At 47.6% G+C, this 26735-nt stretch overlaps 1 protein-coding gene and 1 long non-coding RNA gene across 3 annotated transcripts; one reads left to right on the forward strand and one right to left on the reverse strand.

Moving 5' to 3' along the window:
- Positions 1-5040: 5040 nt before the first annotated feature.
- On the reverse strand, positions 5041-18416 carry LOC129626996 (uncharacterized). Of its 2 annotated transcripts, none has more exons than XR_008702372.1 (3): positions 17593-18416; positions 7593-8471; positions 5041-7272 (listed from the first exon to the last, which is right to left on the reverse strand). It is a non-coding gene; the product is annotated as an uncharacterized LOC129626996 (long non-coding RNA). The 2 variants fall into 2 exon arrangements; XR_008702373.1 differs by lacking the exon at positions 17593-18416 and having other exon boundaries at positions 5041-5856; positions 7018-7272; positions 7593-8879.
- Positions 18417-18872: 456 nt separating this feature from the next.
- KLF10 (KLF transcription factor 10) lies at positions 18873-25095 on the forward strand. The gene is made up of 4 exons (XM_055546500.1): positions 18873-19192; positions 21938-22174; positions 22280-23195; positions 23492-25095. The coding sequence occupies exons 1-4, from the start codon at positions 19154-19156 to the stop codon at positions 23749-23751; spliced, it is 1452 nt and encodes a 483-aa protein (XP_055402475.1). The 5' UTR covers positions 18873-19153; the 3' UTR covers positions 23752-25095.
- Positions 25096-26735: the final 1640 nt, after the last annotated feature.

A 26735-nucleotide genomic window follows, 5' to 3' on the forward strand; every position in this document is an offset into this window, starting at 1 on the left:
ATTTTCTTCACAACCTGAAAACATTTGGGGTTTTGTTTGTTTGTTTCTGTTTGTGTTAATTATAGCCATCCTAATGGCTAGTATCTCATTGTGGTTTTAATTTGCATTTCCCTAATGATTGGTGATATTGACCTTTTTTTTTTTTTCATGTGCTTATTGACCATTTGTGTATCTTTCTTGGAGAAATGTCTGTTCAAGGCCTTTACTCATTTTTTAAACCAGGTGTTTTTTGTGGTGGTTGAGTTTCAGGAATTCTCTATATAGTCTAGACATTTATCCCTTATCAGATAAGTGATTTGCAAATATTTTCCCCGTTCTTTGGGTGGCCTTTTCATTCTAATGATAGTGTCCTTTGATGCACAAACTTTTTCCCTCTCTGTGGTTTTCCAGGCAAGAATACTGAGTTCAAAGAGAGGATGCAGGTAGCTCGAATAAAATGAAGGGAGGTGAACTTCACAAAGAATTAGCCCGGGGTCCAGGGCAATAGCCGGAGAAGGCAATGGCAACCCACTCCAGTACTCTTGCTTGGAAAATCCCATGGATGGAGGAGCCTGGTAGGCTGCAGTCCATGGGATCACTAAGAGTCGGATACGACTGAGTGTCTTCACTTTCACTTTTCACTTTCATGCATTGGAGAAGGCAACCCACTCCAGTGTTCTTGCCTGGAGAATCTCAGGGACGGGGGAGCCTCGTGGGCTGCCGTCTATGGGGTCGCACAGAGTCGGACACGACTTAAGCGACTTAGCAGCAGCAGTGGCAGGGCAATAGCATTTGGTTGTTATATATACCTTTCTAGCAACATACCCAGCTTCTCAGCTTCCTTTTCTGGCCTCTACCAAAGCTTCACTGATGCCCAGAAGGTTTTGAGGGGCGTGGTGAACCTTGGCTTCCATCTGGGATGCAACAGTGAGGTCTAGAAGCCTGGTGTTCAGGTGATGCCAGTTTTATTCTTAAACACAGCAGTAACCCCTGCCCACTTTTCTCTTCTCTGGTTCCTTGCTGAGCCCTCTTCCAGCACTCCTGTTCTTCCTGCCTTGCTTCCACAGCAGGGGTAGTCTAGATGCGTGCCACAAGGGGGTGGGACATGTGACTTGAGGAAGGTCTGAAGCTGTGGGCCCACAGGAGCCATCTCAGCAGGTTCGGCTCCCTTCACTCAGAGAAAAGGAGCATGCTTTGTACTGCTCTTTGCTCTTTCAGGCCCATTTCTTCCCCCAGGTAATGATGAGGAAATAGCTGGGCAAAGGGAAAAGCTGGAACTCCCAAACTCAGACCCATCCTTCAACTTAAAAAACAAGGTACTTGATGGGAATTCCCCGGCAGTCCAATGGTTAGGACTCTGCACTTTTACTGCCAAGGGCATGGGTTCAATCCCTGATCGGGGAACTCAGATCCTGCAAGCCACATGGCTGAGGGGGGAAAAAATGTTGTAAGGTTGTTAATCTACTTCCCGGACCTCACCCAGGCATCCTTCCTACCACTGCATCCAGCTTGAGCTCCTCCAGGGACCATGCTTCTGAATCAGTTCATTGTAACAACTGACTCTTTTTAAAGCAGAGCTTCTCTATGAGATGGCCCTTGCATTTCAGTAGCCACCTTTTGGCCAACTGCTCCCTTTTAGGAGGATAAGAAGCTTGATACAAAGAAGCAGCCTCATTTCATCTCCTTGGACAAAGAAGGCAGGTGGACAGTGATGGAAGGGAGGAGGTAATATTTCAGGTACTTTTTTTTTTCCCTGGCATAGCCAAACAAACAAAAAACAACCGTGTGAGTTTTTTTCCTCCCCCCTCAGCCACATGGCTTGCAGGATTAGTTCCCTGACCAGGGACTGAACCCATATGCTCAGCAGGGAAAGCACAGAGCCCTAAGCTTTGGCCCCCCAGGGAACTCCCTGTTGGGACCTTTCTCTACCACATTCTGGTCAGCAGGTTCAGGCCTCCTCCAAACAGTTGCCTGGGAGTAAAAAACACCCTTTGTTTTGGAGGGTTGTGCAAACACTGTTACAAGTGATTTATTGGCCTGTGTTTAACCTTTATTTAATTGATCCAATTTACTCTACTAATTGATGCTCAATTCCAGCAAAAGCTTTGTTTCAAGGTTTATAGCCTGAAAATGTGGTTAAGATGTGTAAAAACACAGCAGGAAGATTCTCAACACAGTTCAGGTGATAAGGCGCTTCAACTATATGAATGGCATCCACAGAGAAAAAGAGTTAGATTTCTTTGGGGTGGGAACAGCATAGTGGCAGAACTGAGATTAGACAGATAGAAGCTACGGGAAGAACTTGATGCAAGGAAGAAACTTTTGACAAATTATAATTGTTTTTAAAATAAAAGTAAAAATGAAATTCCCTAGGAGATAGGGAGCATGTGAGCGCTGGAAGTTCTAAATGAAGGGGCAGAGGGGTCACCTGTCAGGATACTGGAAGGGGTGTGAGTTGATGTCAAAGAAGATCCAACTTAGGACTAGGATTCTGTGAGGAATGTTGGGGCTAAAAGGTTTATACACAGAGTTACCCTCTGTTGAGGGCCAGAGAAATGCTTTTCAGATAGGACTGAGGAGAAAGAAAACATTATTTCAAAAATTAGTTAACAAAATAGAGCCTGGGTTTGAACTTATTTACCAAATGGAGATGGTGTTACGCATGTCGGCCACAGAGCTGCTGTAAATACCAAGATAATATAGGAGTGTGCATGGAACAGAACCTTAGCTCAATAAGTGTTCACGATTATTAATAGATTATTTACAATGTGAAAAAGCTAGCTGGTCAATTTCTTCCTGAGAACACAGTCGTTAGATGGCTACTGAAATGAGTAGGGATCTATAGAAACTGACTGCAGTAGACAGCCCACGGTAGAGTGGGAAGAGGTAGGTGTTGGCTTTAGAAACCAAAACCTGGTTAATATGCCCACTTCTCCAAGCACAGGAGACAGCAACATTATCTGTAATGCCATATTCAAATACAGAATCCAGTAGCTTTTTGCTCCCCAGCATACACTTTCCCGTATACATTCACCTCTTTTGTGTATAGATGGGGACATACGGCATAAGTATTTATACGTATGGCTTCCCTGTGGCTCAGTGGTAAAGAATATGCCTGCTAATGCAGGAGACGCAGGTTCGATCCCTGAGTATAGAAGATCCCCTGGAGAAGGGAAAAAGCAACCCACTCTAGTATTCTTGCCTGGGAAATCCCATGGACAGAGGAGCCTGGAGGGCTACAGTCTATGGGGTAACAAAGAGTTGGATACGACTTAGCGACTAAACCACAATTACTCTAAATCCTTGAAGACAGGAAGTAGTGAACATATTCTCTAATAAATCAGTCACTTATAAAATTGGTCCTTATTAAAAACATCACGTCTCAGTTAATACTACAATCCCTACCTCTTCTGTGATAGGGCCTTAAAAGTCCAAGTAAAGATGTTAAGATTTATAATTTTGTCAGAAAATGTATGCTGAGAAAAATAACATTTGAATCCTTTTCTAAGGATTAGTGCACATTTGCAGTGATAACCTAGGCTTGTTACACCTAAGAAAGCATATTTTAATGTCACTTAATTTCACTTTTCAACATGAAGCTCCAATCAAACTTTTCTCCCCACTGATTACAAAACCATGATTCTTTGTTTAAGTGAATTCATATTAAATGTTCCTGCCTGGTAGTAATTATCCTCAGATGTGGAAAGAGAAAGAGAGGGAACGTGAGCAAGCACTGGCGACCTTTCTCGATTGTTGCCTAATTTTTTAGCTAAGTAGTAATGCAAGACAAACAGACCCACAGTGCTTTCTTTAAAGCCTTGTGAAATGGAAGGAGAATAATATTTCCTCTTACTAGAGAAGGACCTAGAAAGTTACCCGGGTTCTTTCACCAGACTTTTGCTGTTATCGAGTTTGTACGTTGAATAGAGGCTACACTCAGATCAGATACTTCAAGACACTTCAAAGTTCAAACCTTTTGACTGCCATTTGAATGGCTTCTTAGAATTTCAGAGCTAGAAAACCATGTTAGAAAATGGTCCTGGGGCAGGGGGTCAAACTTGCATGGCTTTTGGTCAAATACATTTGGAGGCAATCCCCTCATTTAATAGGTAAAAAAACTGAAGAGAAAGTAGTTTTTCCCTAGACAACCCTGGAGATTAGTGGCTTGATTGGAGCCAGGACCCAAGTCTCCTGACTCAAAAGTTGTGTTTTTCAACCTTGGCCACACACTGGAATCACCTGAGGAAATTCAAAAACTGATGCTCCCTGATCCTACTGAGGTCTGGGTCCCACCCTCCAGAAACGCTGACTTAACTGGTCCTGGGTGCAGCTGAACTGGGCATTATGAAAAGCTCCCCAGGTGATTCTAAGATGCAAATAAGATTGAGATTCACCCCTCTTTCCTAATTTTTGCTCTTACAGAAGGACTTGTATCACTTCCCACTGCAGTCCTTCTTCCTATCTTTCTACTTTTTCCTTGCAATTAACCCTATTCTTTCTCTGGTGTTGCCATAACCCAACGATTATTAAAGCCCAATGCCTGACAAGGTTGGGGGGTGGTGACCTCCAGTGGGCAGAAGGGGGTGGGGGGTTGGGGACAGGGTGGGGGTAATTCAGAAGGTTTACAAAACTACAGAGCAGTGGGCACCTAGTCTGCCCGGCCTTCTTATACTGAACAGATGGTGAATTTCAAAGCTGAATGTACCAGGGAACCAATGCCATACACTCAAATTTAAGTTTAAATATTCTCCATATGCTTGGGTTTTGAATTCTCTCCTGGAGCAGCAGGCAGCTGAAGCTAACCACCCTGAGTCCTAGCAGACAGCAAACGTCACTTAGAGCTGAAAACTGCCGACTGCTGTGGTGAGGGATTGGAAGCCAGGCCCTGGACCAATCCATTTCACCACCGGCTTGCTCTTCCCTCAGCTGTCAGAGGGGCTTTTCATTGCATTTAGCTGGGTATGTAAAAATGAGTCTTGGACCCTGTCCTAGAAGGACAGTGGTGGAAAAAGTAAATTAGAAATTGATCTTTCCTTTTTTTTTTTGGCCATGCCCTGCCACTGGTGAGCTCTTAGTTCCCAGACCAGGGGTTGAACCTGGGCCCTTGGCAGTGAAAGCGTGGAGTCCTAACTACTGGACCATTGGGGAAGTCCCTAATCTTTCCTTTTGAGAAAACCCTATCCCAGAAGGCCTCATGCCCTTGTGCTGGGCTTGTGTTCACAACCATTATGATGATGAAGGAACGCTCCAGCCCACCTCAGATCGCGGAGTTGCAGCTAGGCTGGAGGAGTCCCATGATGCTCTGTGACCCGGTGGATTTTGTCAGAGGCTAGAGAACGGCTCTGTGTTCTTGCCATTTGGAAATTCCCATAAACAACCAACCTGGCAAATACCGGATCCTGCTGGTCATGTGCACACCAGATCTGGCTGCACAGAAGGTAGCTTCCATTTTTCTGAAGGACGTGAGGTTCTAGTGATGAATACTCCACTCCTTTCTTGCAGAGGCTTTCACTCTAGCGTTTCACCCGCTTCTGCTTTCCTTCCCAAACCGTGGGAACCCAAGAGTTCACTTTAATGATGTCCAATTTTTTTTATTTTTAGATTTATCCAATTATTTCTGGGGCTTCCCAGGTTACTCAATGGGTAGAGAATCTGCCTGCAATGCAGGAGACCCAGGAGACCTGGGTTCAATCCCTGGGTGGTGGAAGATACCCTGGAGGAGGCCATGGCGACCCACTCCAGTATTCTTTGCCTGGAAAATCTCATGAATAGAGGAGCCTGGTGGGCTACAGTCCATAGAATCACAGAGTCAGACAAGACTGAAGGGACTCAGCAGACATGTACACGATCGTTTCTGGAACACACATTCCATCGTTTCTTGAAGGGAAGGAAAACAGTAGATGGTACTTTATACCTTTGGACATAAGGACAGGAGCAACTCTCTCCTTGTTATCATGTATTAATTTGGGGACATATTCTAGCACCATAAAACAAAGCACTTTGAAACTACTACCAATTAAACTTTTAAATTAGGTATAAACTAGTTTGAGGTCAGGTTGCTCCATCCTGTCTTAGGGGACTGGGGGATCCATTTCTAAAACATTGATGGGCTTCTTATGTGATTAATTTTGGGCAGTGGACACAGGAAATTAGGTTCCCATCCTCCATGAGTTCACGGTCTAATGAAGATCAGAAATACTTAAATTATAGACGACTGCCCTGTGTGGTATGTCCTGCAGGAGACAGATGCACAATAAGGGAACTCCTTAGATTCTCTGTCAAATCAGTGGTGTCAGCAGAACTGAGGAAGCAACCCCCTGATTGAATATATCCTGACACACCTGTGGACAGTGATGTCCACGTTACTTTGGAGCCCAGGTTCTGTCTGCTAGGGACCTGCTGCAGGTGAGTGTAGCAAGAAATCAAGATGAGAGGACACCAGCTGCAGCAGGAAAGATGTCAAAGGGAGGAAGTCTGAAATCTGTAGCAAGGCAACAGTGGGGAAAATGGCCCCTGAAATGGGGAGTTACACGTGGAATACGTCAAGTAGGGCTGGACTGTGAAGGTCCTTATGCATTTGATACAGGAAAGCTTTAGATAAAAGTTTTATCTTTTTTTCACCCCAGGTGAGGAAATTTGAATTAAAAACTCAGTTTCTAAACACTTCATCATTAATCCATATAAGGTTCTTTTACTTTTTACTTTTTAACCTCCAAACCCTAATTATATTCCTTTTGGCCCAACAGTACCTACTCTCATGTTTAACTTATCTTTAGATGTGCATGCATACCTTTTTCAAAAGGCTTATCACTATCATGTGAATATATCTTTATAGAAGTGATAATGTGCTATAAATCCTGTTCTGTTTCCTGTCTTCCTCTCAACACTAGGTTTCTAAGTCCCATCAGTGTTGCTATGTACATCTGGTTGACATTTCTTAACTGCTGTCGACTTTTTAACAGTGCACATCTTCCATATTTTACTAATAATACCTTTCTCTAATGATAAGCACCTGGGCTGCCTCCACTATTCACTTACCCCAAGAAATCCCATGATGAACATCCTTATGGACCTGTGAGGGAATTTCTTGGGAGTATATAGTCAAAATTTTTTTCACAAGTCATAGGGCATGTGCATGCTTAATTTCAACAGCTGTAATCCCAGCAGCTGTCAGACTGCTTTTCTGAGTGATGGTACCAACTGACACTCCCTCCAGCCATGCACTGGTGCTCCATCTTCGACATTCTCAGCTGCACCGTCATCACCCTTCTGATATTGGTCTTCTTTGGCTTTCTAAGACAGAAGTTTAGAACAGATACAGTAAGGTCACAGGGCATTCTGTAAAGCTCTTCACCTATGAGTACCACGAGAATGGGGATGCTTTAGGAGAACTGTGCGGGGATGAACGATCTGATTTGCAAAACCAAAAGATGCAATATAAATTCTCCGGAAAGTTTAGGAGATATTTAGCATTACAAATGCAAAATATTTTCTCTATACACTTCTATGTATAAATATCCCATTCAACATTTGTTTCCGCTCCCATGATTGGTTAGTTTCTGCTGATCTGGACTAAAACATGATTTCACTTGGTCATCATCGCCAGTCTTCACCATGGCTGGTAGTGGAAGACAAGAGACAGGGAAGGTGGGGCTGCAAGACCAGAGTATCTTGCTGAGCAGAAGCCTCGCCTCGCTTGATGAGCTGGGTCTGCCTCCTTATCTTCAGCTGTCATCCTCCTCGTGTGAGAGAGTTAGATGGAATATTAAAGTGACACTGAGTGATAACAAGGAACATCTGTAGAGTACTTACTACTCAAAGTGTGGTCCTTGGACCAACAGCTTAGGTATCACCTGGGATGTTGCTTGTTAGAAATTCAGAATCTTCATGCCCGCCCAAGACCTACTGCATCAGAATCTGACTTTAGCAAGATTGCCAAGGGATTCTATGCACATTAGAGTTTGAGAAGCACTGCTTCAGTCTTTGCCAAACATTTTCACATAGTCTGTCCTATTTAAACTCTTCCCAAACCCTGATTTTCTTGGGTATCAGTTATTATGTAATTCCCATGGCACAGGTGAGGAAACTGAGGCTGGGCTGTCTAAAGGGACTAGCCCAGGAATACCCAGAAGAGCCAGTGCAGCCAGATTTTCAGACTCGGCAACTGCCTCTCAAGGTCATACTTTATTTACACCCCCCTCTCCCCATGCCCCACGTTTCCTCATTCCAACAGGAAAACACCCAGAAAGAGCTAATTTCAGAGCCAAACACAAGTGAACTGCTGTTGAAGCTGCCCAGTCCGGTGTCTCCTGGGATGCATGTTGTACTCACTGCTATTCAGCCTCAGTTCTCCTGCGGCAGCCAGATGGTCACTGAGTATGAGATGGGTGGAGCTATTAGGGGGTCCCTCCCTTGATTGTGTACCAGGGTCCATTTTTCCTTCTTAAAAGCAGGTAGGGACTTCTCTGGTATTCCAGCGGGTAGGAATCTGCCTGCCAAAGCACGAGACACAAGTTCAATCCCCGATCTGGGAAGATCCCACACGCCATGGAGCAACAAAGCCCATGTGCCACAACTACTGAGCCTGTGCTCTAGAGCCCGGAAGCCACAGCTACTGAGCCCTTGTGCTGCAACTACCGAAGCCCGCAATCCTCGAGCCCTGCTCCGCAGCAAGAGAAGCCACCTCAGTGAGAAGCCTAGAGAGCAGCCCCCGCTCACCGCAACTAGAGAAAAGCCTGCACAGCAATGAAGACCCAGCACAGCCAAAATGAAACAATAATAATAATAAAAGCAGGTTAAGCAAGAGTGTTTAATATGGGGGCTCCCAGGCCCCCAAGATATTTATGAATAGAGTTCAGGAGTCTTCAAACTTAGCATTTTCTTTATCATAACCACATATAGAAAACACACCACAGCAACAGCAGTGACTTTGTCACTGAGAGAAATCACAAATATTTCTATATAGAATTGCAACTACTGCACATTTCAGAATCATGTTTATGCTCATCACAACTTCAATATTACTTCAGTTATTAGATCCACACTAGATATTTTTGTTTTTGATTTTTATTGGTGCATAGTTGATTTATAATGTTCTGTTAGTTTCAGGTGTACAGCAAAGTGAATCAGTTATACATGTTATACAGTATGAAGTCAAGTGGGCCTTAGGAAGCATCACTACGAACAAAGCTAGTGGAGGTGATGGAATTCCAGTTGAGCTATTCCAAATCCTAAAGGATGATGCTGTGAAAGTGCTGCACTCAATATGCCAGCAGATCTGAAAAACTCAGCAGTGACCACAGGACTGGAAAAGGTCAGTTTTCATTCCAATCCCAAAGAAAGGTAATGCCAAAGAATGCTCAAACTACCACACAATTGCCCTCATCTCACACACTAGCAAAGTAATGCTCAAAATCCTCCAAGTCAGGCTTCAACAGTAAGTGAACCGTGAACTTCCAGATGTTCAAGCTGGATTTAGAAAAGGCAGAGGAACCAGAGATCAAATTGCCAACATCCATTGGATCAGCAAAAAAGCAAGAGAGTTCCAGAAAAACATCTACTTTTGCTTTATTGACTACGCCAAAGCCTTTGACTGTTTAGATCACAAGAGACTGTGTGGATCATAACAAACTGTGGAAAATTCTTCAAGAGATGGGAATATCAGACCACCTGACCTGCCTCCTGAGAAATCTGTATGCAGGTCAAGAAGCAACAGTTAGAACTGGACATGGAACAACAGACTGATTCCAAAGAGGGAAAGGAGTACATCAAGGCTGTATATTGTCACCCTGCTTATTTAACTTATATGCAGAGTACATCATGCAAAATACCGGGCTGGAGGAAGCACAAGCTGGAATCAAGATTTCCAGAAGAAATATCAATAACTTCAGATATGCAGACGACACCACCCTTATGGCAGAGAGTGAAGAAGAACTAAAGAGCCTCATGATGAAAATGAAAGAGGAGAGTGGAAAAGTTGGCTTAAAACTCAACATTCAGAAAACAAAGATCATGGCATCTGGTCCCATCACTTCATGGCAAACGGATGGGGAAACAATGGAAACTGTGACAGACTTTCTTTTTTGGGCTCCAAAATCACTGCAGATGGTGACTGCAGCTATGAAATTAAAAGATGCTTGCTTCTTGGAAGAAAAGTTATGACCAACCTAGACAGCATATTAAAAAGCAGAGACATTACTTTACCAACAAAGGTCTGTCTAGTCAAAGTATGGTTTTTCCAGTAGTCATGTATGGATGTGAGAGTTGGACTATAAAGAAAGCTGAGCACGGAAGAATTGATGCTTTTGAACTGTGGTGTTGGAGAAGACTCTTGAGAGTCCCTTGAACTGCAAGGAGATCCAACAAGTCAATCCTAAAGGAAATCAGTCCTGAATATTCATTGGAAGGACTGATGTTGAAGCTGATACTCTAATAGTCTGGCCACCTGATGTGAAGAATTGACTCATTGGAAAAGACCCTGATGCTGGGAAAGGTTGAAGGTGGGAAGAGAAGGAGATGACAGAGGATGAGATGGTTGGATGGTATCACCGCCTTGATGGACATGGGTTTGAGCAAGCTCTGGGAGCTGGTGATGGACAAGGAAGCCTGCATGCTGCAGTCTGTGGGGTTGCAAAGAGTCAGACATGACTGAGCGACTGAACTGAACTGAATATCCACTTTTTTAAAGATTCTTTTCCCACATAGGCCATTACAGAATATTGAGTAGAGTTCCCTGTGCTATACAGCAGGTCCTTATTAGTTACATATATTTTATATATAGTGGTGTCTATAGAGGGCTTCCCAGGTGGCACCAGTGGTAAAGAACCTGCATTCCAACGCAGGAGACCTAAGAGACATGGGTTCAATTCCTGGGTCTGGAAGATTCCCTGGAGAAGGACATGGCAATACCCACTCTAGTATTCTTGCCGGGAAAATCTCATGGATAGAGGAGCCTGGCAGTCTACAGTCTATAGGGTCTCAAGAGTTGGACAAGACAAAAGCAACTTAACACACATGCACGCATGTGTGTATATGTTAATCTCAATCTCCCAATTTATTGCTTTCCCCTTAGATATTATTTTTTCATGTGTTCATAAAAGGGCACTATATTGCTAAATTATAATTTTTAAATATTTTCATAACTCTGCATACTATGTGCATGTTAAGTCGATTCAGGCAGACTCTATGGGCTGTAACCCGCTGGGCTCCTCTGACCATGGGATTCTCCAGGCAGTTAACACTGGAACGGATTGCCATTGCCTTCTCTGGGGGATCTTCCCGACCCAGGGATCAAACCTGTGTCTCCTGCACTGCAAGTGGATTCTTTACCACTGAGCCAGGGGGGAAACCCCTTGGTAACTCTGTATCAGTATAGTGGTTTCCTTTGTATTTTGACCAACTGCATTTTATGAACTTAGTGTTTTTCAGAGAAGGAGCTCATAGGCTTCATTAAACTGTAAAAGGACTGTGTCAGATTCTGGAAGCTTTATCACATCTTCCAGTCTTTTTGGTTGTTGGGTCGCCTCCTACATTTGTTTTGTATCTGTTATCAGTAGCAACATAGCACTTAAAACCAAAAGGGCCTGTGTGCTTGGCTTCAGGGGTGAAATGAAGGCTTTCCCAAGAGGACTGCACATCATTGCAGTCAGACTTGGTGGGAGAGGGGGGTTGAAGAACCGCAAGGGAGCACATTTATGACACTTGCCCTTCTTCTAGATCTTCTCAACATTCAGAAAATTTCAATTAAAAATGCCAGTGCCAGACTTCCCTGGTGGCACAGTGGATAAAAATCCGCCTGCCAATGCAGGGGACTTGGGTTCGATCCCTGGACCCAGAAGATTCTACATGCTGCGGGGCAACTAAGCCCATGCAGTACAACTACTGAGGCCACCGCTTTCAAGCCCATGAACTGCAAGTACTGAGCCACAACTACTGAAGCCCAAGCACCTGGAGCCTGTACTGTGCCATAAGAGAAGCCGCCACGGTGAGAAGCCCCTGCACCGCAATGAAGAGTAGCCCCCACTCTCCGCAACTAGAGAAAGCCTGTGCCAAGCAGTGATTCACAAAGAAGCTGGAAGACATTTGGCTTTTGAAAAGGAACACCCCTCCTTTCATACCCATGACAAGATCCCCGGGATTCTGAAGTCTGTATGTAGGTAAAAGTTAGTAACTGAGGCTCTACAGAGAAAATGGCAGCTCATACTTTTAAGCAGGCTGTAAGAACTCTGTAATCTTCATGTGTAGCGTGATAGATTATGTTAATAAACAAAAATGCAGGTTACAAAGTAGCACACTGTATTATTTAGAGAAGCAGGAGTGAGAAGGCAGGGCAGAGAAAAAGTCTGAAAAATGTGTATCCAAATGTTAATAGTGGTTAATTCTGAGTATCTTTGTGGGAGATTTTCCTCATTTTATTCCTTTTTGTATCTTTTTCAATGATCAGCGCATATAACCTTTGTTAAAAACAAACAAACAAAGGCAACAAGGCTGTTTTCATTTCATAAGAATCAAAATGTTAAACAACTCTTGTTTTACTGCTAGTTGGAACCCTGCAGTACTGCTTAACTAGCTTTACACCTCTTGGGGACATAAAAAAGAGGGGACTGCAGAGTGGAAATATGTAATTCTTTACCAAAAAAAAATCTAAAATGTTATAATAAAACCATGGACTTTATATAAGGATCAAATTAGGTCTCCTGTATTCCTGGTGAACTAGGCTGTGCTTGCGCACAGCAGGCGCTGGATCAAGTTCACATGAACCTCCTTCCTTCCTGTTACCAGTTTATTTCCGTCTCAGAGCCCCAGTGGAGTGCTGGGGGGTGGGAGTGGGAACAGGGCTGCTGGGGGTTGGGTTCTTCCAGATCTACATACTTCCCCCTTCTGCAAGTTAAAACCATTTATTTCTTCCTCCAATTCTTCTTCCTTTTCTATTTATTTATTCGTTTATCTTTGGCTGCCCTGGTCTTCGCTGCTCCGAGTGGGCTTTCTTGTGGAGACCAGGGGCTACTCTTCCTCGCAGTGTGCGGACTTCTTATTGTGGTGGCTTCTCTCGTGGAGCAGAGGCTCTGGGATGCACAGACTTCAGTAGTTGTGGCTCTCCGCTCTGGAGTTGAGGTTCCTGGACTTTAGAGCACATATGCTCAGTGGTTGTGGGGCACAGGCTTAGTTGCTCTGCGGCATGTGGGATCTTCCCAGACCAGGGATCAAACTTGTGTCCCTCTGCATTGGCAGGAGGACTTTTATCCATCGTGCCACCAGGGAAGCCCCTTCTCCCTTTACTAATACATCAATTATTCTAGACCTCCTTCCCGGGGCACTCTCTCAGCTGTTTTAAATTCTTTAAAAAAAAGTATCGGGTTTTCCAGGTAGCACTAGTGGTAAAGAACCTGCTGGCCAATGCAGGAGACATAAGAGATGAGAGCTTGATCCCTGGGTCGGGAAGATCCCTTGGAGGGGGGCATGGCAACCCACTTCAATATTCATGCCTGGAGAATCCATGGACAGAGGAGCCTAGTAGGCTACTGTCCACTAGGTCACAAAGAGTCAGACAAAACTGAAGCAACTGAGCATGCACACATTCATATAAAATGAGTATTTTGAAAACTGCATCTGTCCCTCCACAGCTGAAACACACTTTTTCAGTTATCCCTTGTGGCATATGAAGCCACCCCCAAACCTAGGGACATCCCTGCAGATAAAAGTGGGGGTAAAGGGATATTGGGTGGAGGGGAGGCAGGAAACGCTGCGTGGGTTGCTCTTCCATTTATTGTTCATGATTCTGTGGGTCAGAAATTCAAGGAGAGCCTATCTCTTCTCCAGGTTGTGTCAGCTAGGCCTGCTTGACCAGGACTAGGAACTCCCCAGATGGAGTCCTGGTCCTGGCTGGTGGTTGGGATACCTTCTCCACGTGGCCATTCTCCCTTCAAACGTTTTCTCTTTATTCAGTAAGTTAGCCTAGCCTAAGCAACTTCTGCCTGGTGGCTGATTTCCAAGAGAGTAAAACTGGGAAATTCAAAGGCTTCTTAAAACCCAGGCATGAAATCCCATAGCACCACCCAGATTTCTACAGGTCATGAGTCATAGGGCCAGCCCAGAATCAAGGGTTGGGGGAATTAAACTTCACACCTCTTGGTGCAGGAATGGCAGTCACTGGAAAAGGTTATGCAGAATGGGAGGGGTTTTGTGACCATCTTTAGAAACAAGCTACTCAACATATCAATATTTTAGAAGATTTTTTTTAAAGAGCTTAAAAACTATGGTAACTAGTGTAATGAAAATAATGAATGATGTATTCACCAGTCAGAGGGGATAATTATTTTTTCTAATCTGTCTGATACTTTCAGTTTCTGAATCAGCCCGTCTGCCTCTCATCTCCACTTTACATCACATTAGGCCAAGAAATAAGTGCATATTTACGCACTTCTCTCATGCAGCATGCGTGAGGGAAGTCCTCACTGTGTCACATTTTGCCAGTATTTCAGCGTGTGGCTGTTCCCTCTTAATCTCCATCCTGAGCCTGTAGTTCACCAGAGGACCACCTGCAGTTTTTACACCTCTTGTTCCTTACTCTCCCTAGAGGATTTCATCCATTCTCTGGTTCTGACTGCCACCTACACCCTGATGACAACCAAATTTTAATTTCCAGCCCAGATTCTTCTCTTCTGGGCTCCAGATGTGAAATTCCAACTGCCTCCTGGATATCTCTGTTTGGATGTCCCAAGGGTAACTTCAGTTTTACACGTCCTAAATCAAATTTGGCATTTTCTTCCTCCCCACTCAAACTTACTACCTCTCTGGAGCCCCTTTCCTGGGCAATAGTGTCTCATTTTTGTCCTGTTTCCTCCAGTGAATCAAGCCGAAAACTCAGCAGTCCTGCTCTACATCTCCCTCTTCTTCATGCCTACATCCAATCAATTACCAAATCCTCCTGGTTCTTGGTGTCTCTATTCCAGCCTTTCCATGCCTGCCACTGTCAAATTTGCTGCCTCTATTGCTACAAAAGACTTTTCACTGGTGTTAGACCCCAGGCTCTCTGATCCAGCATCCAAACTGGGCCAGAATGAATTTTCTATACTATCATTGCTAAAACCTGTCAGTAGGTCCCCATTGTCCTCAATATAAAAGTTCCACATCTACATTCCTTAGCAGGGCACACAAAGGCCCCTGATGTTTGGGGCTGCTTCCCTTAAGATCCTAAACGCCTCATCCTGACTCTCAAATTTGTGAGCAGACAATTCAGAGCATCCTGAATCCCCACCACTCTCTCTACTCTCCACCTGCACTTCTCCTCTCCTCCAGCTTAGATGCCAACCAAAAGAGCTTTCCCTCACCCCTTCCTTCCTCACCTACCTAGGACACGCTGCACACCCTCTACTTAGCATTCATCACACTACAGTCATGGCCGGCCAGCTCACTTATTTCCTTCTTTCACTGTACTGGAAGCTCCTATGAGCTGTGTCTTTTGTTATGGTTGTTTCTCAGTGTTCAGCTAGTGCCTGGCATATGGTAGGGCAATGAATGAATGGTGAAATATCCACTGACTGTAAGGAGCAAAGAGAAGACGGCTGGTGGGGACAATGTGTTTTAGTATCCATAAAACTGAACTGAGGGATCTTTACGTGTCAGCCACCTGCCCCACACCTTCCTTCGCAGTTCCAATTGAAGGAGAAACCAGCACCATTACCAGGAGGGTGACCAGCATTTAACTGAAGTACTGCTTACTCCTGCTCAGGGCTTTCTTTCACTCATGCCTAAGATGACAGTTTTCCATGCCTGCTGCTGTAATGATGCAAGTTAAGGGAAAGGATTAGAAGGGTCCATACTTCTGCCTAGGCAGTTGTCCACATTCTGCCTATAACCTCAGTGAATCTTCACAGACAACCTACAATTTTATTTCCTCCATTAAAGAACTGTGACCACCTAAAGTGTCTGCACTGGACCACAAAGATGATTATGACATGGCCACCATCTTGAAGGAGCTTTTATTTACATATAGTCTACTTGGGGCTTCCCTGGTGGTTCAGACAGTAAAGAATCTGCCTGCAATGAGGGAGACCTGGGTTCAGTCCCTGGGTCAGGAAGATCCCCTTCCTGGAGATCCCCTGGAGAAGGGAATGGCTACCCACTCCAGCATTCCTGCCTGGATAATTCCAAGGACAGAGGAGCCTGGTGGGCTACAGTCCATGGGGTCGCAAAGAGTTGGACACAACTGAGCGACTAACACATACACTCATAGTCTATTTGTCTTTATCCTCCCATCCAAGCCTTTTGAGAGCAGGGACATCGCCTGTCTTATTCATTGTGGTTGTCCCAGTGAATACAACACATAGTAGGTGCTCAACAAATATTTGTTGAATGCAGTAGATAAATGAGCAATACAATGCTTATTGAATGAGGATGTGACCATAGGCAAGGGTATATCTGCGTGAGAGAGAAGACTGGGAGGCTGGGGAAAGTTGGGGGCAGGATGGAATGACCTTTAACCTCCTAGGCAATAGGAGCAAAGGATCATTTTTTAAGGACAGATAATCATGATTGGTCCTGACTTTTGAAAACCCCACTCTAGTTCCAGTGTGGAGAGTTTGCCATTGGCGTGCCAGCGGGGCTGGGGTGGGGGCTGTGCGAGGGGAGTGCAGGTTCTTTACTCCAAGCAAGCACTGATGGCAGCCTGACATAGAGGGACATTTGAGGGGCACAAGTGCAAAGTGAGGGGAGAGAGACATTCTGCTCACACCTGGGGACCAACTGAGGCAGACAGTGAAGGCTGGATGGGAGATGAGAAGCCCATATGGGAAGAAGTAAAAACAAGGGCTTTAGTTTAGGTTCCTTTCAACCTGAGGTGCCCGGGTAACATCTTTCTCTGAATCTCTAGGAATGCTGCCACCACCACAGTGTTCCTCCTACCCCTTTTCTTTCCTGTTTTGAATCACTCCCACAAGCCAGAAATGCTCCCTGCTCCTCAGCGTGCAGGAGAACCATGCCAGCAGGCCCCACATTCCTGAGGAAGGGACCCAGGAACCTGGAGGGCGGGCTGCGGCCTCCCCGGGGGCAGCTCCCTGACAGGAAGGCAGGCTGGGCACAGACAGGAGCTTCCTCTGCTGCAGCAGGTGCCCAGGGCCAGCTGCTCCAATCCCCTCCAGGCTCACATCAACAGGATGGGACAACCCAGGCGGAAGGAAGCCTGCAGGGAGGGCCGCCCGCCGCTGCAGACAGAAGCCTGGGCAGGGGATGAAGGGGAGACAGGAAGAGCTGCCTGAGCTGCTGAGCTGGCGCCCCTCCAGCAGATTCAGGAGAGGCAGTGACAGGCGGCCATTCAGTCCTCCTGCCCTCTCTCAGTGGGCGTGTCTAGCCCTGGTTGATCCTATTATTATTACTACTACTGTTGTTGGCTAGCCTGGGCCTGTTTCTAAAATATTTAATTCATTGATTTTCTTTTTTTTTTTCTTTCTGGCAATGCCCCGAGGCTTGCGGGATCTCAGTTCCCCAACCAGGGGTTGAACCCAGGCTATGGCAGTGAAAGCACCCAGTCCAAACCACTGAAACGCCAAGGGATTCCCTAGTTTATTCCTTTTCTATACTCATTTTTGTGATTATGGGGAAAGAAAAGACACTTACATCATCAGCCTTTCGGTTACACGGAGAAGTGAGGCAGCTGGAGGGAAGGGCAGTGACTTCTGCCCCCTGTTAGCCAGTCCCAAGGAGTGGCTTTAAGTTTGTTTTAAGCCGCGCTATCACCCAAAGGGAGCCGACAAGGAGCCAAAGCAGAACCATAGGCTCGCAGTTCGGAGGCCCCAGACCGCCTCTGACCTGGTTCGGGATGGGGGTTGTGGAGGTGTGGCTGGGGCTTTCGCGGGACCGAGAGCAGGGGGTTTCGTGACTTCGATTTGGCGAGCATTCCCAAAGCAACCCACTCCCTGGCGTGCCCTGGCTGGCGCCTCGTGACCCTAGAAGACCCCGCCCCCCCATCACCACCAGCAGTTTCCCGGCAGAGCGTTTCCGGAGGCCGTGGCCCAGGGTGGGTGTGGGGGTAGGGTCTACCTTTGAAACAGCTTGTAGACTGCAATTTAAACTTTACACCGAGCTCAAAACTCGGTTCTGCAACTGAGAGTCGGCTCCAGAGAAAGATTAAAAAACTCTGGCCTATGGCTCCAGCACCCCCACTGGTCTAGTTTTCGGGGCTTCCTGCAGTCCCCACACCATTCTCTCCACAGCCCTGGAGGAAGGATGGGCGGGGCGGACGGGGGCGGGCAACGCCGCCGGCAGTGCAGATGGAGAGGGCGAGCTAGCGCCTGCGGCCCGGGCGTGGGCGGGGGGGCGCAGGAGCAGGTGTCCGCTCAGTGACAGGATTCCCTTTCCCTCGCCTCCCGTTCCCTGGTGCTACCCACGGTTCAACTAGGCAAAAACCCAGCAAATGCTCCAGAAATCCAGCTCGGTCGGTCACCAGGCTCTCCTTTCTCGCCAGGAGCGCAAGAGGACGGAGCGATTCCAAATGCAAATCTCTTGGCTCTGGACCCTTGGCTTGCAGCCGCCGCCTCCCCCGCCTGGCCACCCGGCGTCCCGCCCACCCCGTGGCGGCAGCGGCCCGAGATGGGACCTCGCCCGCGGAGGGGAATGGGCGGAGCGGGCATCCCTCCCCACCTCCCACGTGGGCCCGGCTCTCCTCGGAGAGCCTGGGCGCGCCGCGGCGGCCGCGCCTCCGGGCTGGGCCCGGGTTCCTGGCGCCGCCCCACCCCTGGGCTAGGGAAGGGGACTGCAGGCCGGGGAGGGAGAGTGGGGGTGGGTGAGGGGTGGGGGCCGCGTCCACAGAGTCAGGTGGTGGCGGGAGTTCCCTCGGGCTGGGCCCGGGGAAACGCGCTGCCAGGGGATTGTGTACACGCTCCACTGACACAAGCTTCACGCTGCCGGGCAGCCGCTGATCACGCGTGGCCCCGCGAGCCCATTGGCCGGCGCCTCACACACCTTTGTCGCTGATTGGCCGGCGCCAGGCTCCGCCCCCACCCCCGCCCGCGGCTCGGGGCAGGCTGAGCGGCTACCTGAATGGGGAGGGGGGCAGACGGCGCGGAGCGCGGCGGCGGCGGGAGCGGCGTCGAGTGTCTCCGGGCGCCCGTCTGTGGCCAGGCAGCCAAGGACAGCCTTGCAGCCAGTCAGCTCGTCGCCGGCGGCCGGGCAGCCAACCATGCTCAACTTCAGCGGCGCTTCTCTCCAGCAGGCTACGGTAAGTCACCTGGGGATGCCCCAAGCCCTTCTCTTGCCTCGCTGCGTCCGGGGAGACCCCCGAGCCCCTGACATCAGCCTCGCCTGAGGACAGAGGTTGCAGGGGAGTCATGGAAGAGGAAGAGGGGCTTCCCGCCTGCAGACTGGGCATTGGTGAGGGTGTGTAGCGGAGCGGGGGGCGGGGGGGAGGTTTCTGAAGAAGCAGGCTGGGAGCTAGAGACGAAGTGAGAGAGGGTCTCGCTCGAGGTGTAAGGAGGGGAAGGGAGCAGCTCCCCTGGGAGACTGGAAGCAAGTGAGGGGTGGGGGAGATGACTGGAGGGGCGGGAAGAGTGAGGAGATTGGGGGGGGGGGGCGCTGGCTGCCCTGTCAGCGAGACTAGGAGGCGTGGAAGTACAGGAGGGGGGGACGAGGGGGCCACCCTGCACCTGGCGCCGGGGGGGAAGAGATGCCTCCGTCTGGATAAGGAATGCGCCCCAGGCTGGCAGGGGGCTGCTCTCGAGCATGTGAGGGGTGGGGAGTCAACCGGAGAGGAGAGGGGGACTCCCCATCTCGGGGGGGTCTTGAACGGAGGCTTGCAGGACTGGGGCTACCCAGCAGATAGCGGGGGGGCTGTGGGGAGGGGCGCCCGGCGTGGGTGCAAGGGGATGGCACGCGGGCCCGGGGAGTTTACCCCACCCCAGACGTCTGGAGGGGACTCCCTTATCTCCGGAACAGGCAGGCAGGTGGCCTCCGGAGGACGCCTTGGCGGGGGAGGGGGCCTCGGAGCCGCCTTGGCGACAGTAGATGGAAAGGGTGGGAAGTGGGACCCCAGTATCGGGGTGAGGAAGGTGGGCGGGGGGAGCCGGGGCTGCGAGACGCGGGGGCCGCGCGCCTGGAACCGGGCCTGTTGGGGACTGCACGTCTGGGAACTCGTGGAGATGCTGGGCTCGGCGCGGGGGTGGTGGGGGGGCCGGAGCTGCCGGAAACCGTGGGGACAGGGGGGCGCCGCGTCTTCGGGGCGAGTCGGGGTGGTCTGAGATCCCGCGGGCGGCGTGGGCGGGAAGCGCCGAGGGCTCGGCCGGGTCCCCGGGGGCTGCGGCCGAAGGAGGGCGGGGGCCGGGTTTCCGCGGGGACCTGGCTCCTCCTCCGGCAGCTGAGGCGGAGGCCGGGGGGTGGGCCGGGAACGGATGCGCCCAGGGAGCTTCTCGTCCCCGAGTGACCCAGCCCGAGCCTCCGCCAGGGCGGGAGCGAGGCCCGGCCCCGCTGTCGGTTCCTAAGGGAACGGCGGGGAGCTGGAAGGGGCGGGCGCGCCGGGAGCCGGGCGGCCGCGGCCCCGCCCCTCCCCGCAGGCCCGGGCGCGCACGGCCGGGCGGTTGGCGGCGGCGCCCGCGGCCCCTCCCCCGGGCCGTCGCGAGGGCGGGGGCCCCGCGGGCTCAGGAAGTAGGTGAAAGGTGACGGCGCGGCAATTCCCAGTTCACGTTTCCTGCGCCGCCCGGAGCAGCCGCTGATCACGCTTTGTTCACATGCCTCGCCCTCCCTCCTCCTCCTCCGCGCCCCCGCCCTCCGCCGCCCAGCCAATCCCAGCCCGGGCCGCCCGGCTGGCTGGCCAATGACGGGGGCAGGGACGCGGGGACGTGCGAGCGGGCGAGGAATGTTCCCAGTGACTCACCCGCGAGCCTCATTGAGGTTAGGGCGGCCCCATCCGTCTGTCCCCGCCAGCGAGGATCTCCCCCGCCGCCCACCCCCGCCCCTTGTCTGCCTCCCCACGCCCGCGCCTCCGCCCGCTCTTCCCTTTCCTGCCTCCCTCGCGCCCCACTCCTTTTCCTCTCCCCTCCCGGCTTCTCTTCCTGCCCTTCCCAGCGCATACTCTTTCTGTCCTGCCTAGCCTTTTCTCTTTTTTTTCTCTGTTGCACTGGCGTCTTGAGGCTTTTACACATACATGCGCTGTCCGTTGCAGCTTACGTAAAAGGCGCGCGATTATGCAATTGCTTGTTAGCTATATTTCAAGAGCAGTAATAGCTTCTTAAAGGTTTCTACACGAAGGGTTTTTAAACAAGAATTGAGAACAATTCCTAGCAATGTAAAGAATATTTTTCGGTGTTTTTACAGTCTCTACTTAAGCCAAAAAGTGGGATCACGTTAGTGGAAAATTGAAGAGATGGAGGGTGGTAACCATTTTAGTACAGTTTAAGCAACTTTAGTATGAAGCATTAAATATCTGATGGGAGGAGTTGTTTAAATAAATACAAAGCGTGTGCTGTTATTTTTATCCTGGAGCAGTTCTTTAAACAGTTAAAATAAGATTCTATTTTGAATATTGCAGATTCCTTACAGAGTTTTTTGCAAATTTTGGTCAAATATTGCAATTTTTGCCATTTTCTGATTTGTGTGTGTATGTGTATGTTTGTGTGTGTTATTGCATTAGCTGGTCATAGACTCCTGTTGCAGTTGGCTACTCTGGAAAGAACATAAAATGTTTCTCTTCCAAGCCAAGCAGTTCTCTTTTGAATGACAAGTGGATTGATATCTTTAATCTTAGGTCCCCTTGATAGTAATAAGTTCCTTGCAAGGTTATCCGTGTTCAAGCCTAAGTTTGAGAGGAAGAATGGAGAAGATTTTATCACTATTACTTCATAGTAGGGATGAGAAGAATAAGTTTTATCTTGAAAAGCTGTGCAGATTGTAAAAAAAAAAAAAAAGCGCATTACTCTGAGTGTCAAGTGGATGACAACAGTATGCTTATAACACGAGTCTTTTGTATTTATAGGAGGAAAGAATGGAAATGATCTGTGAAAGATCAAAAGAGAATGTGTATTCCTGGAACAAAACTGCAGAGAAAAGTGACTTTGAAGCTGTAGAAGCACTTATGTCAATGAGTTGCAGTTGGAAGTCTGATTTTAAGAAATACATTGAAAACAGACCCGTTACTCCAGTGTCTGATACGTCAGAGGAAGAGAATCTGCTTCCTGGTACACCTGATTTTCATACCACAATCCCAGCATTTGTAAGTATTGTTTCAAAGATGAATGTAAATGATAATGCCTCTTACAATTTATATCATGGCCTGGACCGTTCTTCACGCTGTTACCTGTGTTTCTCTTCTCTGCAGTGTTTGACTCCACCTTACAGTCCCTCTGACTTTGAACCTTCTCAAGTGTCAAATCTGATGGCACCAGCGCCACCTACTGGACACTTCAAATCATTGTCAGATACTGCCAAGCCTCACATTGCTGCTCTACCTTTCAAAGAGGAGAAGAACCCCGTACCCGCCCCCAAACTCCCCAAGGCTCAGGCAACCAGTGTGATTCGTCATACAGCTGATGCCCAGCTGTGTAACCACCGATCATGCCCCGTGAAAGCAGCCAGCATCCTCAACTATCAGGACAATTCGTTTCGGAAAAGAACCCACCTAAATCCTGAGGCTGCAAGAAAAAACATACCTTGTGCCGCTGTGTCACCAAACAGGTCCAAACGTGAGAGAGACACAGAGGCAGATGTTGAAGAGAAGCCAAGCCCTGCTGCACTTTATGACTTTTCTGTGCCTTCCTCAGAGACCGTCATCTGCCGACCTCAGCCGGCCCCCGCGTCTCCCCAGCAGAAGTCAGTCTTAGTCTCTCCACCCGCGGTGTCCACAGCGGGAGTGCCCCCTATGCCAGTCATCTGCCAGATGGTTCCCCTCCCTGCACACAACCCCGTCATGACGACAGTCGTCCCCAGCACGCCACCCAGCCAGCCGCCGGCTGTCTGCCCACCCGTCGTATTCATGGGCACTCAGGTGCCCAAGGGCGCCCTCATGTTTGTCGTGCCCCAGCCGGTCGTTCAGAACCCAAAGCCTCCGGTGGTGAGCCCAAATGGCACCAGACTCTCTCCCATTGCCCCTGCTCCCGGGTTTTCCCCTTCCTCAGCGAAAGTCACTCCTCAGATTGACTCATCGAGGATAAGAAGTCACATCTGTAGCCACCCAGGATGCGGCAAGACCTACTTCAAAAGTTCTCATCTGAAGGCCCACATGAGAACGCATACAGGTACCAACCATTTCTTACTTATGTCTGAGAAATTTGGGTGATGTTTTTTTGACGGTGCTCACAAATGTAAACCAGGCATGTTAAGAGAGAACTGGCCTTACCAGCCAATTCAGTGGATGGTATTCACCAGTGCATGGTCTTCTAAAAGATTTCATTAAGGTGTTTTTGTCTTAGTTTCTCAAATGATGATTCTTTTTAAAAAAACATGTCTTTAAGCTTTAAATACAATTTAATACATAAAGGACCATGACCTAATAAATGCATAGTAATAAAGATAGGACTTTTTTTTGTTTCAGGTGAAAAACCTTTTAGCTGTAGCTGGAAAGGTTGTGAAAGGAGGTTTGCCCGTTCAGATGAACTGTCCAGACACCGACGAACCCACACAGGTGAGAAGAAGTTCGCCTGTCCCATGTGTGACCGGCGGTTCATGAGGAGCGACCATTTGACCAAACACGCCCGTCGCCACCTGTCAGCCAAGAAGCTACCGAACTGGCAGATGGAAGTGAGCAAGTTAAATGACATTACCCTACCTCCAACCCCGGCTCCCACGCAGTAATAGACGGATGGTGAAGAATCAGACTAACTTTAACTTTGGTCACAGCCAGAAGCCAGTGGTGATAGAAAAATGCTTCCACTGCAGGTCTGTGGCTCTCCAGTGTGGGCTGCAAGCAGAAGCCCCACGGCCTGGGGAGAAGGCCCAGCCTGGGTTAGACAGTAAGAAGTGCTGCGGCCACAGGCAGGTCACTGAGTGGCAGGACTTGTTTCTTATCACATAAGAGAGAGAAGAAAGCTTTTATTCAATATTTTTTGAAGGTTTCAGGTGAGGTCACCCCAACCACCGGTAGCACAGATTTTGAACTTGTGTGCACAATTTGTTGTTTTACTTTCACCATTACTTTTCAATGTGATTCTTCAAAAGCACTGGTTTCAAGAGTGTAGAGACTGGAAAACATTACGGTACAGAGATGGAGATGTAAAATTGGTTTTGTATCATCACGAATATTATTATCCTTTCCTAGAGTTACCTTGTTTACTATTCTTAGTCTTTCCATTCAACTTGTGGATGTAGTTGTTAAATATATCTAGAACTAGCATTTTTACACTAGTTGCTGATGTTTGGAATTGAGCAACTGTATATTGCTGAAGAGGTCCCAAAGAATTGGAATCCTCATTAATTTAATTGCTTTGAAATGTAGCTTCAATTTTTTCTTGCGTTTTTGTTTTAAAAGTTCAACAAATGACTATTACTAGGTATTTTATTATGCTTTGAATCTTAGTTGGTTGCAGTTTCTTGTATAGATTTGAAAATTGTATACCAATGTGTTTTCCATAGACTCTAAAATACACTGCACTTTGTTTAGAAAAAAAATTGAAGATGAAAACATATTGTAAAGAAGGGATATTAAGGATTTTAGATAACTCCTTGAAAAAGATGGCTGAGGTCATCAGTAAAGTACCCTTATGTTATGAGGATATAACATGTGCTTTATTGAATTAGAAAGTTAGTGACCATTATTCACAAATGGATAAATGTCCTGTTAATTTATAGAAGTTTTTTTGGGGGGAGGGGAGAATGTGGAACAAGATAGGTAGAAAAATAGAACATTCACTTTTGTTAACAGTATTTCTGTTATATTCTGTTGTGTAGTGGATGATGTACACAGTGGTAAAACAAAAGTCAGTTGTTGAAAACATGTAGTGAAAACTGTCACTATGTCTTTCCATTTAACATTTTTCTCTATATTGGGTATAGATTTCTGCCATCAAAACTTTGGACCCTTGGAAAACAAAAAAGAACTTTTAATTAAAAAAAATCCTTGTGATTTACAATTTGCACAATATTTCTTTTGTTGTACTTTATATCTTGTTTACAATAAAGAATTTCCTTTGGTATATAAAATTGGTTGATTGTATTTGTTGAAAACTATTTTCACTTTAACCTTGACGTTGATCACTGTGGAGCTAAGATTTATGGTTAATTTCTCTTAAGAACCTCATTCAAAATTGAGGTTTTTGAACGCAGGAGTTTATCTTTCACATGAGTAATCAAATTGGTGAGTATGCAGAGCAAGGACAGGGAAGCCCCTGGTGGTCAAAAGGTTAGGATGGGACTTGGCACTCCTTGCCAAGGGCCTGGGTTGGGGAGCTAAGATCCTGCAAGTCACCTGAGGTGGCCACAATAATAGTGATAAAATCTAATTTTAAAAAAGACAAGATATCTACCTATATATTTGTTGATAATATGTGAGCCTGCCTTTTCTAAGAAAGCAATCCATTTTAATTTTTAAACATTTTTGTACGTTTTGGTGATTTAGGGTTGAAATATAGCTCCAGCTTTCCGTAAAACCTTAAGTGGCACTGAATTAGAGAACAACACAGTGAGTAATTACAAGTTATGAGATTGCTGTAAAATGAAAAGAAGGCTGACCTATTAAATAGAGAGTAAATTACGCACCTCTAGAAGTTAGATTAATTCAGACCATTAAGTGAGAGCTTAAATGCAATAAGCATACCAGCACTTAAGCTGCATGAAAGTTAATACACCTCCGAGGAGATGCGCTCACTAGTCACTCATGAGTACAACTAGGAGATATAAATGCCACTTGGTGTATGGTGTATAATTTTGGAGATTAGTACTTTAATTTGCTCTGAGATCACCTTGTCATGAGACAACATCTTCCATGGTGTTCAACTTACTGGTTGACCTGGTCTGGCTCGCTGCTGAGTGCCCTGGCGAGGGGCAGTGTGCTCACTTGGCACCAAGTGTAGGACAGGCATCCTGACCCCTCCAGGCACCTGCTGCTGCTTTTCCAGGAAACATACCAACTAAGCACAGTGCAGCTGCTGGAGGGGGCCTTGCCATTGTGTAGTGTGTTGGGACCTGCACCGTCCTAATCCCTAGGGTTTCTCAGCGTGGCAGGTCTTCAAAGTGGGAAGAGAGGGAGAGGGCTGAAGTATTCTCTGCCTGGCCCAAAGCCAGTCCATGGTAATGACAAAGCCAGTGGAACTGGTCTGCCCAATCCTAGTTGACACCTGGCACTTTTCCTTAGAAATCTTGTAAATCAGATTATTTGAATCAAGTATTATTTTTGAGTTCAATGTTGAGGCAGACTGATCTTGATGCAAAAGTTGCCCCCAGGCAAGTGCCATTTGTAGCATGTTATAATAACATGGTATTAAGAGTAGCTTTGTACTGTACTTAGTCGCTCAGTCGTGTTTGACTCTGTGACCCCATGAGCAGTAGCCCGCCAGGCTCCTCTGTCCAAGGGGATTCTCCAGGCAAGAGTACTGGAGTGAGCTGCCATGCCCTCCTCCAGGGGATCTCCCCAACCCAGGGATCGAACCCAGGTCTCCCACATGCAGGCAGATTCTTTACTATCTAAGCCATCAGGGAAGACCAGTGTAGCTTTCAGTTTAGTTTAGTTCAGTTGCTCAGTCGTGTCCAACTCGTTGCGACCCCATGAACCACAAAACGCCAGGCCTTCCTGTCCATTACCAAGTCCTGGAGTTCACCCAAACCCATGTCCATTGAGTCGGTGA

Source organism: Bubalus kerabau, chromosome 14 (genome assembly GCF_029407905.1).
Source record: "Bubalus kerabau isolate K-KA32 ecotype Philippines breed swamp buffalo chromosome 14, PCC_UOA_SB_1v2, whole genome shotgun sequence".
Taxonomy (NCBI): domain Eukaryota; kingdom Metazoa; phylum Chordata; class Mammalia; order Artiodactyla; family Bovidae; genus Bubalus; species Bubalus kerabau.